The sequence below is a fragment of the Equus przewalskii genome, chromosome 3, assembly GCF_037783145.1.
Source record: "Equus przewalskii isolate Varuska chromosome 3, EquPr2, whole genome shotgun sequence".
NCBI lineage: Eukaryota > Metazoa > Chordata > Mammalia > Perissodactyla > Equidae > Equus > Equus przewalskii.
In genome coordinates, this window is record NC_091833.1 from 28733601 (window position 1) to 28750778 (window position 17178).

At 49.0% G+C, this 17178-nt stretch overlaps 1 protein-coding gene and 2 long non-coding RNA genes across 5 annotated transcripts in view; 2 read left to right on the forward strand and 1 right to left on the reverse strand.

Annotated features, from left to right (window-relative positions):
• The window catches only part of LOC139082223 (uncharacterized), a 43162-nt gene that overhangs the window by 9991 nt on the left and 15993 nt on the right, over positions 1-17178 (forward strand). The gene's annotated exons all lie outside the window — the stretch shown is intronic.
• The window catches only part of LOC103554674 (polycystin-1-like protein 2), a 97997-nt gene that overhangs the window by 3550 nt on the left and 77269 nt on the right, over positions 1-17178 (reverse strand). Inside the window, exons 34-40 of the mRNA XM_070612354.1 lie at positions 14976-15113; positions 13289-13474; positions 12011-12338; positions 10074-10207; positions 8404-8531; positions 5507-5667; positions 1345-1555 (exon numbers count right to left, since the gene is read on the reverse strand). Of these exons, the coding sequence (XP_070468455.1) occupies positions 1345-1555; positions 5507-5667; positions 8404-8531; positions 10074-10207; positions 12011-12338; positions 13289-13474; positions 14976-15113 (1286 nt within the window). The remainder of the gene's footprint in view (positions 1-1344; positions 1556-5506; positions 5668-8403; positions 8532-10073; positions 10208-12010; positions 12339-13288; positions 13475-14975; positions 15114-17178) is intronic.
• LOC139082225 (uncharacterized) lies at positions 4094-7034 on the forward strand. Its single transcript, XR_011538021.1, has 2 exons — positions 4094-5199; positions 5528-7034. It is a non-coding gene; the product is annotated as an uncharacterized lncRNA (long non-coding RNA).

The window sequence follows — 17178 nt, forward strand, 5'->3', positions numbered from 1 at the left end:
ACTTCCGGGGCTCCCACCCGCTGGGAAACTGCTGCGTTCACCCAGATGGCTGCTCCAAGACTCAATAATGCAACTGGGCTCTCTGGGGCCCCAGCCTCTTTGCTCTGGGGGAGGTGGGTTGGACAGACAACAGAGTTCTTCTCCCTGAGCAGGGCCTCCCCCCACTGTATTTCCCTCCCACCAAGATTTCCCCAGGGCTGTTGTGTCAGAGAGAAGCCCAGGACTCCATTGGCTCTGACATGGGGACTTCTGGTCCCAGAGGACACTGCAATGTCCCTGCTGTCCATGCACTATAGACAGAGGACTGAATAAATCCACATGAATTAAGAGGTCGGATGGGGTACTTGCGACAAAACCAGACTCCAGCCTTTCAGTGTATACCCTCCATCACTCCATCAGTGCTCCTGAGCCCATTTCTGAGGGTGAGAGAGGAAGATGCAGTGGGCTCCGGGTTCGGGTTAGGGGTCAGGATTGAGGTGCTAGTCAGGGAGAGAGAATGGATCAGGAATGGGGAGAGGGTTGGAGTTGGAGTGGCACTAGGCTGAGACGAGCTACCGGACGATATGGAGATCATGGGGATGGTGGAAGGTGAGAGACCGGATGGGGCCAGGAGGAGGACTGGGAAAGGGGATGGAGCCAGGAGTGGGTCAGGATGGGGAGAAGGGTCACAGAGGAATGGAAGCCAGGGTTACGATGGGAATCATGCACTTGGAGAAGAGGGCGACATATTTAGGATGTGGCAGAGGGTCTTTGTTTCTCACGTTACTTGAAAATAAAGAAGAGTTGATAGCTCAAATTTCTTTTTAGTCACAAAAGAGGTGTGATTGTCAAGTGGCTCTCACTGTTAAAGGGCTGAATGAAATGGTTTTGGTCCTACTGAGTTCATGCCTCGTGTAGGGCATCTAGCACTGACATGGCCTGCAGACGTGTCCATCCTCCCTTCCCCATCTCTGCCCCAGCTCAAGGACGGGAACTGCCCAGTTCTTCTCCGCATCCCCTGACACAGAGGGAGTGCTCTGTGTGGATCTGAGCCTTTGGGATGTCTGGAGAACTGGCACATCCAGGCAGAGGCTGGATGCAGAAAGGAATCCTTTGTTGGCGGTAGTTGCCCTTTCAGCCTTAGAGAGTATATCTCCTCACTCTTACCCAAGTGAGTCTCCAGCCTTTGCCATTTGGGGTGACTGGTTCATGAGCCCCCAGCTAAAAGGCCCTGGACTCAGGAGATCCACCATCTCCCTCAGGTTCCCAGGGTCTTCCTAACCCTAACTCCCGACCCCCGACCACTGAGAAGCCTTTGCTTCCAAGGAGACCAGCCCTGAAGCTTTTGCCCAAGGAGCCACTCACCGTGATGGAGTAAGCCAGGAGCATGATAAAGATGACGATGATAAAGCCTGAAATGTCCCCCCAGGCACGGCGCAGGGCTGACGTGATCATGTTCATTTTGGGGTTCAACCTGAGCAGATGCCAAAGCTTCACGGTGGACAGGAGTACCAGGAAGGCAATGATGTAGCCAAGGGCAGCGTCAGCCGCTGCTGTCTCGCTGAAACTGATGCCCCTGTGGGACCAAAAGGGGAGCCTGAATCTCAGAGACTGTGAGCAGCTCAGCTAGAGCTCATCTGGGCTCAGTTCAGCTCAGGATGCAAGATTAGACTTATCACAATCTCAGAGGCCATGGCTTCCTGCAACAGGTCTGGGAGACAAAGCTGTCTGAATTCCCCCAGCTAAGTGATAATGAGATGGTAATCATGGTGCTGGAGGTGACAGTGATGATGACGGTGATGGTGAGGATGATGGTTATGATATGATGATGGTGATGGAGATGAGAGTGATGATGACGGTGATGGTGAGGATGATGGTTATGATAGTGATGATGATGGTGATGGAGATGACAGTGATGATGACGGTGATGGTGAGGATGATGGTTATGATAGTGATGATGATGGTGATGGAGATGAGAGTGATGATGACGGTGATGGTGAGGATGATGGTTATGATAGTGATGATGATGGTGATGGAGATGACAGTGATGATGACGGTGATGGTGAGGATGATGGTTATGATAGTGATGATTATGGTGATGGAGATGACAGTGATGATGACGGTGAAGGTGAGGATGATGGTTATGATAGTGATGATGGTGATGGAGATGAGAGTGATGATGACGGTGATGGTGAGGATGATGGTTATGATAGTGATGATTATGGTGATGGAGATGACAGTGATGATGACGGTGATGGTGAGGATGATGGTTATGATAGTGATGATGACGGTGATGGTGAGGATGATGGTTATGATAGTGATGATGATGGTGATGGAGATGACAGTGATGATGACGGTGATGGTGAGGATGATGGTTATGATAGTGATGATGATGGTGATGGAGATGACAGTGATGATGACGGTGATGGTGAGGATGATGGTTATGATAGTGATGATTATGGTGATGGAGATGACAGTGATGATGACGGTGATGGTGAGGATGATGGTTATGATAGTGATGATGGTGATGGAGATGACAGTGATGATGACGGTGATGGTGAGGATGATGGTTATGATAGTGATGATGATGGTGATGGTGAGGATGATGGTTATGATAGTGATGATGACGGTGATGGTGAGGATGATGGTTATGATAGTGATGATGATGGTGATGCAGATGAGAGTGATGATGATGGTGATGGTGAGGATGATGGTTATGATAGACCTTATTTGCGTTGCCTCCTTTGACCTTAAGACCACTGGATGAGGTAAGTATTGCTACCTCCGTTTTACAGAAAAGGACAGAGAGTTGGCACAAGGTCACATGGCTAGTGACATAGTTAATGACGTAACTAGTGGTAGAAGAATGAGAGATGGAATCCAGGTGTGTCTGATTCCAAAGTCCAGGTTCTCTCCGACATCCCACTTGCCTTTCATTCGCCTCTCCTGCCTTTGCATTTAAATTCAGTCTTAATGTTGGCCTGTCATTAAAAATAACATAGACCTGTATCTATTGATGAGGAAGGAGAACAAATTATAGAACCAAATGATATAATCTCAAGTTTGTAAAAGCTTTTAATATACATGTATAATGCCAAGTGAAAGCCATCCTTCTACCTAATCTCCTGCCTTCCAGAATCTTCCTCCCCTTTGAGCAGACTGGGGCTGCTGGTATGGATGGTTGCTTCCTCCTGCAGCTCCTGCAGCACCTTTTTCCTGCCTCTTTTAAAATACCAAGCCTCTCTCAAGCCCTTTAATTGCTCATGTATGTGGAAATAATAACCACATAAGCCCTCCGTCATGATGGCAGTTAGCTCTAATTAAAGCATGGTTCTCAACCCCGGCTACATGTTGTAATAACCAGGGGAACAGTAAAACTACTGGTGCCAGGGCCCCATCCCCAGACATCCTGTTCGTGGGTCTGGGGTATGGCCTGGGCATCACGGTTGTGTCATCTCCCAGGGTGACTCTGCTGAGGGGCCAGGCCTGAGAACCACTGGATTAAAGGGAGACTATGAAGCAAATCTTTTGGTCTTAAAAAGTACTTTTAAAATTCAAGATCTGGCTATAAAATGGCTTGTGTATTCCAACAAGAAAACAAAATTTACAAGTTCCTGAAATAAACACAAAACTTTGGTCAATTGGTTAATCAAATTCAAATGAGGATCTCGCATAACACCAAACTTAACTATACTCAGGTTTCTATCTGAAGTGGCAGATTTTTTTGTTTTGTTTTCTGACACTCAGTGTAAAAAGAGAACTCTCGGGCCTGGCCCAGTGGCCTAGTGGTTAAGTTCGAGCGCTCTGCTTTGGTGGCCCAGGGTTTCACCACTTCGGACATGGCACCTCTCATCAGGCCATGCTGAGGTGGCGTCCCACACAGCACAACCAGAAGGACCTGCAACTAGAATCTACAACTATGTACTGGGGGGCTTTGGGGAGAAAAAGAAAAAAAAAAAAGACAGAAAAGAAAATTGGTAACAGATGTTAGCTCAAAGCCAATATAAAAAAAAAAAAAAAGAACTCTTCTTGCTGTATAATTGTTTTATAACCCATCGAAGCAAGAAACCTGTCTGTGTGGATGTCAAGAATCAAATGGGTTTTAGATCACTGTGAGGAATCATAAAGCATGGCTAGCGTGGGGACAGCGACAGTTCAAAAATCACACTGGCTGACAATGATCTCAGCCACGTATGACCTAAGACTCCCCATTGTTCCTTCCCAGAACCCGGGCTTTGTTCTCTGAGTGAGAATCAAGACAAAGTTCTTCTGTAAAGGGCTGGACGGGATGCATTTGAGGCTTTGAGGGCCAGACAGTTTCCGTGCCAATGACTCAGCTCTGCAGTGTTAGCAGCAAAGCAGCCGTAGACAATCCAGAAAAGAACGAGTGAGTGAGGGGGTGTTCCAGTAAAGCTGGATTTATGAAAACAGGTGACGGGCTGGATTTGGCCCCTAGATTGTCTCCTGCAAACCCCTTCAAGAGCTAAAACATCTTTAAGTTTTTAAAATAACTGTTCCGCATAAGGCTTACAATCAGCTTAAATAAAAACAAAAGTACTTTTGATAATTTCTGAACTCAAAGAACTCAGTTGATACCGAGACATTTCTATGAAAGAGGGTCTCTAGAGAGGGTGGGGTTTTTGTCATATATTTGGTGTGGCAACATGAGTGTGGCACAAAGAAGAGCTTAACGTGGGTTTGTTGAATGAATCAGACAGTCTAGAGTGGAGGTTAGGAGTGCAGAGTTCAAATTCTAGGCTCTGCATTTCCTTGCTGTGTGACCTTGCACAGACAACTTAACCTCTCTGAGCCTCAATTTCCTCATCTGTAAAAAAAGGGTTGATGATAATATTGTCTCTTAGAAGTTTCGGGAAGATTAAAGTAGATGAGAGAATGCTTTTAAAGTGGTGTTTTTATGACAGTGTATATGGCATCCAACAATAACTCAATAAATGTTGGCTCTATCTATAAAATCAGTGAGTGAGTCAAAACACAATGGTTCCAAGTAAGACCTGGGATCCTGGAGACACACAAGGTAGGTTTAAATTACTTTTCTGCCACTTTTTAGCTGTGTGGCCTTGGGGAAGTCACATTACCTTTCTGAGCCTCAATTTCTTATTTGTAAAATAGGGTACTGATAACACTTACCTCCATCGGTTCTCACGTGAGGATCTGTGTCCTGCCTAACAGGGAGTGGACACTTGGTCAATAGGAGCAGGCGTGAGTTGACTGGGGTGCTAATACTCGCGAAGACCCTGCCCAAAAGGCTGGGAGGGACCTTAACGGGGTGTCACATGACCCTATGTTTTGGGAAGATTTGCAAAAGATATTGTTCTATTTTGTCTTAAAGAGTCCTCTCCAATTGTCTACACTTCAGGCCCCAAACCTGAGTCTCAGTGGTAGCTACAGTTGTTTTTTAAAGAGTGACCCGTGATCCTCTCAGGGTCAACAAGGTTTCAGAAGCCTCCCTCTGCCCCTGGGCCCTGGGGTGGGGAGTGGGGGCTGGGGCTGAGGTAGGGCCACTTACTCTTCCCCATGTTTCCGGTAGCGCTGGATGTCCCGCTCCGCCAGGCTGGCCCTCTTCACAAACACCGCCAGGGCGCTCCAGCTGGCCAGGATGATGGCCAGCTCCAGAAGGTTCCACTTGCTGCAGAAATAGCGCCACTTCTGCTCCCTCATGAGCTTGCCCTGAGACAGGAGCCAGAGGTTCTGCCCAAGGCTGTGGCCAGAACTGTGCCCCCCACCCGGCCCCACGGTGGCTCCCACACCCTCCAGGAGGACCCCCTGGGAGGGGCTTACTGAGTCCTTGGAGGTTTCTCAGAGCCCTGGCCCCACATGCATAGAATGCCAGGGGCCTCTCCCCAGCCTTGTGCACAGACCCCGTCTGCTCCCATCACAATCCGAGCTGCAAGGTCTGGGGGGGTGTGAGAGTAAATACAGAATCTAACAAGAAAAATGTTTAATTCTCTCTGATGCAAAAAGATGGAACGATTCCCGCCCCATAAAGCCTTTTACTTTAGAAAACTTGTAATTGTGAATACTTTCTCTGCTCCTTTGAGATGTATTTTTTTTGTTAGTGCCTTCAAGTCAGTTCTGACTCCTCAAGACCCTGTGTACAGTACAGCTCAAACCTGCCGCGTCTTCAGGGCCCATTTTTTCGGAAGTGGGGGGCCATGTCCTTCTTCCTAGTCTGTCTTAGTCTGAAAGAGTCCGCTGAATCCTGTCCACCAGGGGTGGACCTACTGGTATTCGAAATACTCGTAGCATAGCTTTCAGCGCCACAGCAGCCTCCGTATGACAGCTAATGGATGGGTGGTGTGGTCCCTGGCCAGGAAAGGAGCCTGGGTTGTGGTGGCGAGAGTTCTGAATCTTAACCGCTAGGCCGCTGCTGAGAGGCATATAAATCTTTTTCAAAAGTGAAACAAGCCCATTTTACAACCCGAATGTTTTTCTCAGGGACTGGAAGCCATCTCTTTGAACTGTAATCATCTACAAAGAGAGTGCCCTGTCTTCCAGTTTCCCCGGGAGGGTGGGAGCCGATGGCAGAAACTACCTCCTCTTGTAAACATAGGAGAAGTTTATTTTTCCTTTGGATAAAGTTCTTTGGCAAACTGGGGTGGCCGCCCCAATTACCAGGTGGATTTAGGATGGATTAGTGGGACAAAAGGTGCTGTAAGTCCTCTTAAGGATTAATTAGCATTTATTTTAAGAACACGTATGTGATGGTTGTATCTGCCTGGCGATGTGTAGGGGTGAGATTTCTTTCTGTCTTTGTAGTCTCTGTAGTGGATTGCCTGGGATGGGCGTCCCATTCTGGCTTAGTGCTTATTCGGTAATAACAGTTGTTTTCTTAGGGGGAAGGGGAAGTCTTTGTTGAATGGTACAGATTCAGTTTTGTAAGAGGACAAAAGTTCTGGCGACGGATGGTGGTGATGGTCGCGCCACGATGTGAATGTACTTAATATGCCACTGAACTGTCCGTGTCCAAATGGTTAAAATGGTAAATTTTATGTTATGTATATTTACCACAATTAAAAAGAAGTCATTTTGTAAAAGGAGTTTTCTTTTTTTCCTACCTTTGTGGAGAGGTTTTCTGGATTGGCAGGAGACTTTGTTTTTAATTCTGTTTCCTCAACAGGTGTCACAAGTCAAAAAAAATTATCCTGTGCATGTTCTCAGCCCCCCTCCTGTCCCTTCTTTTCCCTTCCCCTCAAGAGAAGCTTCTGTGATGTGTTCCATTTCCCTCCTCCTGCCTGCTCTCACGGAGGAAGAACCGGTGTTTGGCTGGTGAGAGGGTAAGCTCCCCTCCGTTATAAAGGGATGGAGTGAGAGGGAGATTTTTAAAACTACTCAAGCAGCATCTTGAAAAAGATTTAAGGGTTTTGAAGAGAAGTTTCTGAAACAGCCACAGGCAGAGTGTGAGGACAATCTAGAGCAGAGAAATGAATCTTGGAGGGGGTGGTGAATGGGCCTCCTTTAATGTTCTTAGAGAACTCCAAGAACCTACGCTGCTATTTGATAACTACTGGCCTTTGCCTTTGAATTGATGCTCAGAGACCATGTGGGCTCCCGGTTTATGAGGTTGATGGTGTGGCATAGGGGTTAAATGTCAAGATCGGGTGTCAGACTCTCTGGATTCATTTCTGACCTTGGATAAATTACTTCACATCTCTGGACTTTAGCTTCCTACTCTGTGAAGTGGAGCCAATAGGACCTTTCCCTTGGAGTTGTTAAAGGAGAAAATCCACATAAGATTCTTAGCACAATGCCTGCCTTGTAGTAAGCACTCAAAGTATCATCCTTACTTTAAAGTAGTTGTTGGAACAGGGGATGGGGGGCTAAGATGCTCCTTTTAGGTATCTGGTTTCCATTTTTGGTGAGAGGAGTGGGTGGGGCATATAACAAGCTTTGGATGCCTGCCCAGCATCCTCAAGCCATCATCATTATCGACATCGGCACCTTCGTTGTATAACATGGTGGTAAAGGTGGCAGAGGGGATCCTTCCTCAATCCTGGGGACCACAGGTGAGAACAAAAGTGCTAAGAACCCCCGCAATCTAAGTTCAGAGAACCCCCCAGCTGTGGGGATGGCCACGTCTCCTCTCCCCGACCTCCGGCATTTTTGGAAGGTCTCAGTTCAGCCGAAACAGGAGCCCTGCTCCTCTCCCTTTCCCACCCAGGAAGGACCACTCTCCAAGTTCTTAGATCCTGAGATGTGCTGAAGCTGAGTCCCAAGCCAGGTCAGCCCTCAGGACCAGCAGAAGGCCCCCCAAAGTTGTCATGGCAACAAGTAAGGAGAATCTTTCTCTCTCCCTTCTTGTGGCCCCTCCCTCCCCGACCAGGGAAGAGGGAAGAGGTGGGAGAGGGGACATGACCTACAGCCGTCTCCATCCCTTGCCCGTGGAGCCACAAGCCCACCCCTCACCTGCACGATCATGTAGTAGAGGAGGAACAGGAGGTAGACGACCTCTGCCGCCACCACGAAGGGGTGCCAGCCATCGGTGAAGGGGTACAGGCGCAGGCTCTGCAGGTCCGCGTGCGCAAAGAAGGTTCCTGGAAAGCAGAGTGACTTCCTCTCACCCCCAGCCACCTGCCTACTCAGAGCCACCGCTCCCGACCAGAAGTCATCAGCAGGATGACTCCAGCTCAAGGCCTTCTGAGGGCTGACCAGGCGGAGATAAAGGTCCTTCAGACTCACAGACCTGAGGGACTGAACGAGGACACGTGGTGGACACCAAAGATAATGGGCAGATCAGAAGGGACAAAGGAAGCTGCACTGGAAGACCAGCCCCCTACTCTCTGGTGTCGGCCCTTTGTGCACTCAGTCCCCTCCAGCCAGAGCACACCCACCCACTTGACATCCATCTACTCCACTCTGGCTCATTTAAAGCCGTTTTGTCTAAAGACAGTTCACTGAAGATCAATTCATCCATTGACCAATGCGCCAAAAGTTCAACCTTCTTTTGAATCATCTTTCATCCGTTTGTGTGTCTTTCCCTCTTTTTTTTCTAAGTATTGTAATGATTTTTTAGTGATAATTTTTTAAACAAGTTTGACTAATCAGGCTACTGCCTGCAAAGACAAAGCCAACCCCAAGCTTGGCAGCGTGGAGAGCTGCGAACGGCCTGAGTTCTTGCTGACATCGCCAGGCTGCTGAATCGACCCGGCCTGAAATCCACCCCCCCTTTCATTTGTAGAAATCCATAATTGAATCAGATGTGGTTTTGGAAAAGCCAGAGAAATGACAAAAAGAAATAAGAGAACACAGGAGATACAAAGGCCCCCCAAAAAGGATTTGAAAGAAATTTGGAGACTGGGGAATGGTAACGGAGGTTGAAGCCCTTTTACTTTTCTCTTTACACAGTTCTGAAAATTTTTTTAAAACTACAAACATATTGCTTTTATTAAAAATGTAACAATGTTGAAAAGTTTTATTTTTAAAGGAGTGGTGGTTGAGTTTTAGGTAAATTGATTATTAGCTAAAGAGGCCTTAGGTCAGTGTTTTCAATAGACTGTGGTTAGCATTAAAAGAGGGTGGAAAGTGGAGGAATGGAGAGAAAGAACTCGGCTGGAACACAGAATATCAGAGTGCATCAGATGTAAGTAAGGAAAGGTTATTTTTGAAGCTTTGATCTGTTGTGTATATTTGTGTGTGTGTGTGTGCGTTGGACTATGATATAAGATGTCCTTCACACTGTAGATTGAGGTACAAGCTGTAAGATATTGTTTTAGGTGAAGGTATCTATTACCAGGTCGCCCCCTCCCCAGCCCCTCACTGCCGCCTCCCCACGCCCACCCCCAGTAGACTGGGACATATGAGCTGCCTTCAGACCCGCACTGGGTTCCCTTAGGATAACTTGGGAGACAAGGCCAAAGAGAAGAAGGGGAGCTAGGAAAAAGGCTGAAGCAGCCCTGAAGCCTTGCCTTTGGGTCCCCAGGGAGAACCAAGACCCATCCCTGAGTTTCCCAACCATTTGCCCTGGCGCTCTGGCCCTGGGATGGCTGCGTCCAGCTGGGTCAGGAGTCCTAGCCCGGGGTGGGGGGGTGTTTGTGTTCCAGAACACTGCAGCAGTGTTCACAGGCAAGGCTGCCCACCCAAGGCGCTGGTCTCCAGGGTCAGAGTGACGATGCAGAACAGGTTGACGTTGGCATTGTAGACAGTGAACTCCACAAACACGGCTCTGGTCAGCCTGTCCAGCCAGGTGTTGTCAAAGAGATACTGGAGAATTCTGTGGGAAGAGGGGTGTTTAGGGGCATCTCCATCCCCAGGGGCTCCCTCCCCCCTCAGCCCAGGGAGGAGGCAGGGCTTCCTGTCCAAACTTCTCCCTCTGCCTCTGCTCTCCTCCCTGGGCCACAGGACCTTGGGGCTGCTCCTGGGAGCGGTCACAGTTTCCCATCCCATGGTGCAATGTCTTGGCACGCATGGTTTCTGGGCTGTAAGAGCAGAAGTTCTCAAAGTGTGATCCCCAGACGGGCAGCATCAGCATCATCTGGAAACTTGTTAGAGATGCAGATTCTCACACCCCACCCCAGATCTCCCCAGTCAGAAACTCTCGGGGTGGGGCCTGGGAATCTGTCCTTTGATGAGCCCTCCAGGGGATGGTGATGCTTTTTAAAGTTTGAGGACCACAGTGTTAGAGGAGCCACAGAAACATCGGGGGCTTAGGCAGGCAGCAGCTGCAGCTGCCAAGGTCCCTCTTGGGCTGGCGGCTCACGTGAAACCAGTTCCTGGAGATCTGCCCACTGGCGTGGTGAAAAAAGCATGTGCTGGAGGAGGCGTCTGGATTCAAATCCTGGCTGCCCCAGGGGCAAGCTAATAACTTCTCCGGGCTGCAGTTTCCTCATCTACAATGCTGTTAATGCCTGGAGCTCAGGATCATTGTGAAGAAAAAAATGGAATGATGTGTGTGTGCAATAACGATGGGCCTGTTTTAAAATATGCCCTGTTCCCGTGGGTCTGCGTCCTACTTGATTCATAGAAGCAGAGAGAGAGGATCAGCCATTCCATGTGGCAGGAAAAGACCGCTTATTCTGAAATAGACTATTCCTGGCCCGTCCTTCATCCCAGGGGAGCCCTGCCAGTTGTTCTCCGTGGGGGTTTGTTACCTGTGTTGTGGACGGGGTGGGGTCCTGCCATCATAAATAACCTCGGTGTTGTAACAGTGCAGTGGGGTAGACAGGTTCATACGGGCTCACTAACTTGCCTGGGGCTACACAGCTAACAGGAGCGGTGCCAGGCTTTCCAACCTGGAGCTCTCGGACTCTAGAACACGCTGGGGGAGGCAGTCTGCAGGGGCCCTGAGCGTCCTGCACATGTGTGCTGGGTCTTCTAAGAAGGCCAGGCCTTGGTCGGGCTTCATCCAGGCCATTTCTCAGGGCTGTGTTTGCAGCGAGCAGCCTCGAGGACAGAGGTGACATCTTCCTTTGGACAAAGGGCAGGCTTGCTTCTGCCACTGTCAAAGCAGCAGGTGCTCCAAGATCAGTGTTCCTTTCTGGTACTGTAACTCATGTAACGCAAGCATCTATCATGGCCCTTTGCGGGAATTTGACTCAAACCACCGAGAAGCTCTGCTATTGCTCTTGTAGTGAGTAATAACGTCCTTTGTCTCTGACCCAGGAGTCTTGTGTCTTCTGCCAACATTTATGAAACAGTAACAACCTAGCTTATTAGTGTACAAGTAGGGTAAAGCCTCTGACACTACATGATTCTTGATAAGGTTAAACCTTTATTACTCCCCACTTGCCTGGTGGTGGACAGCTTTGTGTGGTAGTGAGCTCCCCATCCCTGCTGGCTCCAGCAGAGGCCACCAGACTCAGATCACCAGGCTGAGAATGCCGAAGAGGGACTACCCTTCCAATTCTGAGACTGCACAGTTTCCAGGAACCTGAAAACATGACCTGAATGATTCTGAATCCCCCACAATGACAAAATGAGCTTGGCTCGGCCGTTTTTTTAAGCCTGCCCCTGCCAACAAGACCTGAACTCTAGCAAATGGCTTTCTGCAGCTGCACATGAATCGAGTCAGCCTTACCTTGACGTGCTTTGGCGATCAGTGCCCAAGGGGACCACGTAACCTCCTCCTGGGTACACAGTGAGTTTGCCCCAGATGGGATACCCTCGGCGTTGGCTCTGGCTCTGGTACTGCCAAGCCTGGGAAAAGCCATTGCTGTTGTGAAGGGCAGAGGCATTCCAGCCTTCCCCATAGTCTGACAGGTCTTCAACATCCATGGAATATGGCGCCCGGCATCCATCGAGAGAAGCCTGCAGCTGTGGGGCAAGAGGGCAAGAGCCTTCCCGGACCCTCACTTGGCGAATCTGGGCACTGCCAACCAGCTTGGAGTTCCCATCAGTGATAAAGCCTGAAGATGGAAAACAGATGGATAAATCTAGCTGTCAAAATCATCTTAACACGTTCCAAACTCCCTGGTCCAGATGCTAATGTGAACTTCAGGGTATCCAGTATAGAGACAGCCAAGAGAAGTTGGCCAACCACAGGTTACATTTAGCCGTAGGCTACATTCCTCACCATCTCCCCTCCTTGGACCTGGTCTACCTCCTGCATAACGTCTCTTGGGGAATGACACCCCCCAACCCGGTCATCAACCTGGAGACCATCTGTGCCCTTTCCCTCAATGCCCACATCCTAATGGTCAACAAGGCCCATCAATTCTACTTCTTCAGTGTTGTCTGCACCATCCCCTTCTCTCCATCATCCCTGCCTCTCGTCCCTACATCAGCCCCATCTCTTCTCCCCAGCATCCTAACTTATCCACCCTATACTCCAACTTCCACATGCATCCAGAATGATCCTTCTTATACCACAGGTTTGATTATATTACTCCCGTATGTAAGAACCATCAATGGCTCCTCATTTCCTTGAGCATAACACATGAACTTTCAAGACCTTTCATGATCTGGCCCCTGTTTCTCTCTCCTGCTTTGCTTCTCACTGGTCCTCAACTCATACCCTCAACTGCAACCACACTCGATGCTTTGCAGTTCCAAGAATGTGCCCTGGTGTTTCAGCCTTGCCTTTTCTCATGTTGTCCCTTCTGCCTGGTAAATGCCATTTCTGCCTAGCCAATTCATGCTCAGTTACCTCTCATTTAGGAAGTTCTCCACTCTGCATCAAGGGAGGGGTAGGGAGCCCTCCCTTGTGCATGCACAGCATTCTGAGGGTCTCTCCTTGAAAGCAGGAGACACCTGTGGCTATTGGTTTCCTATAAGGCTCATGTTGACAGTGACCCACACCTGTTCCTAGAAAGGATTGTGCACTAGGGGGCTGACACCCAGGGCAAGGGGACAGTACCTGAGTGATGACTGTACAGGTTGCTAACAAGGGTGGTGTTGGCCCACGCGAAGAACTCCTGGAAGCCCAGGACAGCTGAAAAGCCTCGAGTGAAGCTGTGTTCAAGGTGTCTGTTGAAGTGGTAGGCATTGGGGTCCCTCTGCCCATAGGCCACCAGCAGCAGCATCCACAGGAAGCCCAGGTATGCTGAGGAGGCACAGTCACTAGTCAGGCAGGGTTCCCGATCCCACCAAGCCCAGGGCAGGAAATGGAGCATGGGTCAGAACAGTCAAAGTCTCATAGACCAGCCACTCGCCCCTCTGGTGACAATGGAACCAATCCTTATGGAGACCGTGGAAAGAAGTCAAGTCCACAGACCATGGGCCTCCTGTCTTGGTTCGCATCCCACCTCTGCCACCTCCTATCCATGTGCCCTTTCCCAGTGACTTAATCCCTCTGGGTCTTACTCTCCTCATCTGTGAAATGCAGATAATAATTCTCTTACACAGAGTTGTGCTGAGGAAGTCAACACATTAATATTTATACAGAACTAAAAGCAGTGCCTGCACAGAGTTCGTGCTATATAAATGTTTCTTCATTAGAATTTTTTAAAAGTGGGGCATCTGCCGTGTCGCAATGCTGAAGATAGAGCAATGAAGATGACAGCCATGTCCCCTGCCCTCATGGAGCTCACCGGTCCTGTAGGAGACAAGGGCCCATTAGATGCATAGATTTAGTTTAAGAGGCAAGACATCAGAATCACGTGGGGGATGCAGATCCTTACTGAATCAGAATCTCTGGGCAGGTCCTGGGTATCTGCGTTCAAGAGACCCCTCCCTGGGGCGACTCGTTGAGGCTCTGCCCACACCCCTCCGTGCCCTTCATTCTGTACGTGCTACTCCTCCTGTGCAAGCTCCCCCACACCCTGCTTTGCTAGGAAAGTGCTCAGCCAGTGGGAGGGCTGGCTAGGAATGCTGCAGGGTCAGTGCCTCCTCAGGAGCACCAGTGACCTGCTGGGTGACAACTCAGGGGCACGTACTACATGTCCCTCAGAGGTCCCCAGCAGGACCAAGCCTCCAGTGCCTGCGTGGAACCCACTCATCACTGTACCTCCCATTAGCTTCCTTCCCTCTCCCTGCACTTCCCTTTCCCTACCAGTGCTTCCCAGGGCTGCCTCCCCAGCCAATGCCTTACACCCAGATCTGCTTGCGGGGGTGCCCAAGACTAAGAGAGAAACTGAGGTTTGACATTTCCTGGCCAGACGGCCAGGGGAAGCCTATCTGAAGACACAGGCTTGGGGCTGAGAAGGAAGGAATAAGAGGACGTAGCCAGAAGAAAAAGGGGGGAGGTGAGATGAACACATTCCAGGCAGACTAGAAGGAACAGCCCGGGCAAAGGCGTGGGGTCAGGAGAGGGCACAGCATCCCAGGAGCTGCAGAACGCTGTGTCACTGGAGCTCAGGGCACAAGGGGCCAAGAGAGGTGACCTGGGGTTGAGGGGAACCACATTAGGGAGTTTGGACTTTATCCTAAGGGCCGTGAGGAGCCACTGAAGGATTTCAAGTGTAGGGGAGAGGCTGGGGAGAGCTGATATCTAGGAAAACGGGCCCAGGAGCAGGGTGGGGCTCATCAAAGATTGCCGCATGTTCAAGTCTGAGTTGAGAACCAGCAAGTAGGAAGATGGCTCGTGGGTCATCTTGGCTGCCTACCCAAGATTTCTCTGATTAGGGCAAATGCTTTCTGTTCCTTGAGGTGCGTGGTTTTCATCTTCTCGATGTCGGCGGCCAGAGGTGGCTGGTAGACGTCCTTTCTGCTGTTCCTTCGTGCTCGGAACAAGGCAGAGGGGCCTGTGAAAGCCAGGACACAAGGACAGTCGGCCAAATGGGCAATGGAACCAGGGTCTACGTTTGCAACCAGATGACTCTTCTCTCAAGAGGGACGATGGGATCTGACATTCCTCCTCCTGGGGAACCATTTCCCGAGACTACCTCCGTGCCTCTCCATGGAGTCCCAGCGCCCAGAACTCCATCCCTTCTTCTGCACCTGGAGAATTCTCATCCTGAAACACAAATGGCCTCCCCTCCCTGAAGTCTTACTGACTCCTGGATGCTTCCTTCCTGTACTCCTGACTCGAACATGGACCCCAACATTTCCCAGACTTTGACGATGGAAGGATGAGGGTAATTAATGTTTCACAGTCCTGTCATATCTAATTCCAAGTATCTTCTTTTTCAAACCACTTTACTGAGTTATAATTTACATAAATTCACCCACCGGAAGTCTACAATTCAATGATTTTAGTAAATTGATAGAGTTGTGCAACCATCCCCATAACCGGTTTTAGAACATTTTCATCACCCCAGAAAGTTCTCTCCTGTCCTGTTGAAGTCCCCTGTCCACTCTATCCCCACTAATCTGCCTTCTGTCTCTATAGATTCTTCTTTTATGGATGTTTCATATAAATGGAATTGTACCTATGTAGTTTCTCGTATCTGCCTTCTTTCACTTAACGTGTTTTGGAGTTCATCCATGTTGTTGTGTGTATTACTAGTTAGTTTCTTTTTATCACTGAGTAGTATTCCATTGTATGGATATACTATCTTTTGTTTATCCATTCATCCATTGATGGACATTTGGATTGCTTCTAGTCGTGGCTGCTATGAATGATGCTGCTATGAGCATTCATGTACAGGTGCTCGTGTGGACATAGATTTTCATTTCTCTTGGTTAGATTCCAAGGAGTTACCGTCTATCTTTTGGCTATTACAAATGAAGCTGCTATGCACATTTTGGACCAGTTCCTGCATGAAAAGAAGTCTTCATTTCTCTGGGATAAATGCCCAGGAGTACGATTGCTTGGACATACAGTAATTCCATTTTTAGTTGTGAAAGGAACTGCCAAATGGTTTTCCAGAGTTGTTGTACCATTTTACATTCTCATCAGCAACATACAAACACTCCAGTTTCTCCACATCCTTGTCAGCATTTGGTATTATCACTATTGTTCACTTTAGCCATTCTGATAGGGGTATATTGACCCTATTGTTTTTTGGATCCATGCCCTTCTGTCCACCCCCACTGCCAGTACGTGTCATCTCTCCCCTGGATAATTGCAACAGTCTTCCTACCAGCCTCCCCATTTTCATTATTGACCGAATACCTCTGGTCTCCAAGAGCTGCCACAGTAATCTTTCCAAAATCACAAAATGGATCATATTGCTCTCCTATTTATTTATTTATTTATTTTGGTGAGGAAAGTTGATCCTGAGCTAACACCTTTGCCAATCTTCGTCTATTTTGTATGTGGGATGCTGCCACAGCGTGGCTGGATGAGCAGTGTGTAGGTCCATGCCTGGGATCCAAACCCACGAGCCCCGGGCTACCAAAGCAGAGCGAGTGGTGCCAGCCACTAGGCCAGCCCCCTGCTCTCCTATTTAAAACACTTCAAGGGGCCAGCCCTGTGGCGCAGCAGTTAAGTTCCCATGCTCGGTGGCCCTGGGGTTCACTAGTTTGGATCCTGGGTGAGGACCTACACACCGCTTGTCAAGCCATGCTGTGGCAGGCATCCCACATATAAAGTAGAGGAAGATAGGCACAGATGTTAGCTCACGGCCAGTCTTCCTCAGCAAAAAGAGGAGGATTGGTGACAGATGTTAGCTCAGGGCTAATCTTCCTCAAAAAACAACCAAAACCAAAAAATAAAAAAATTAATTAAACAAATAAATAAATAAAACACTTCAAAACCCCAGCATTGACCCAGGACCTACAAAATGCTGCATGATCTGCTCCTCACCCACCTCTCTGTCCTCAGCTTGAACCATTCCCCCCACCCTGATATGCCATGCTTCGGCCACACTATCAGTATTTGCTATAAACTGACAAGTTCTGTCCCACCTCAGGGCCTTTGCACAT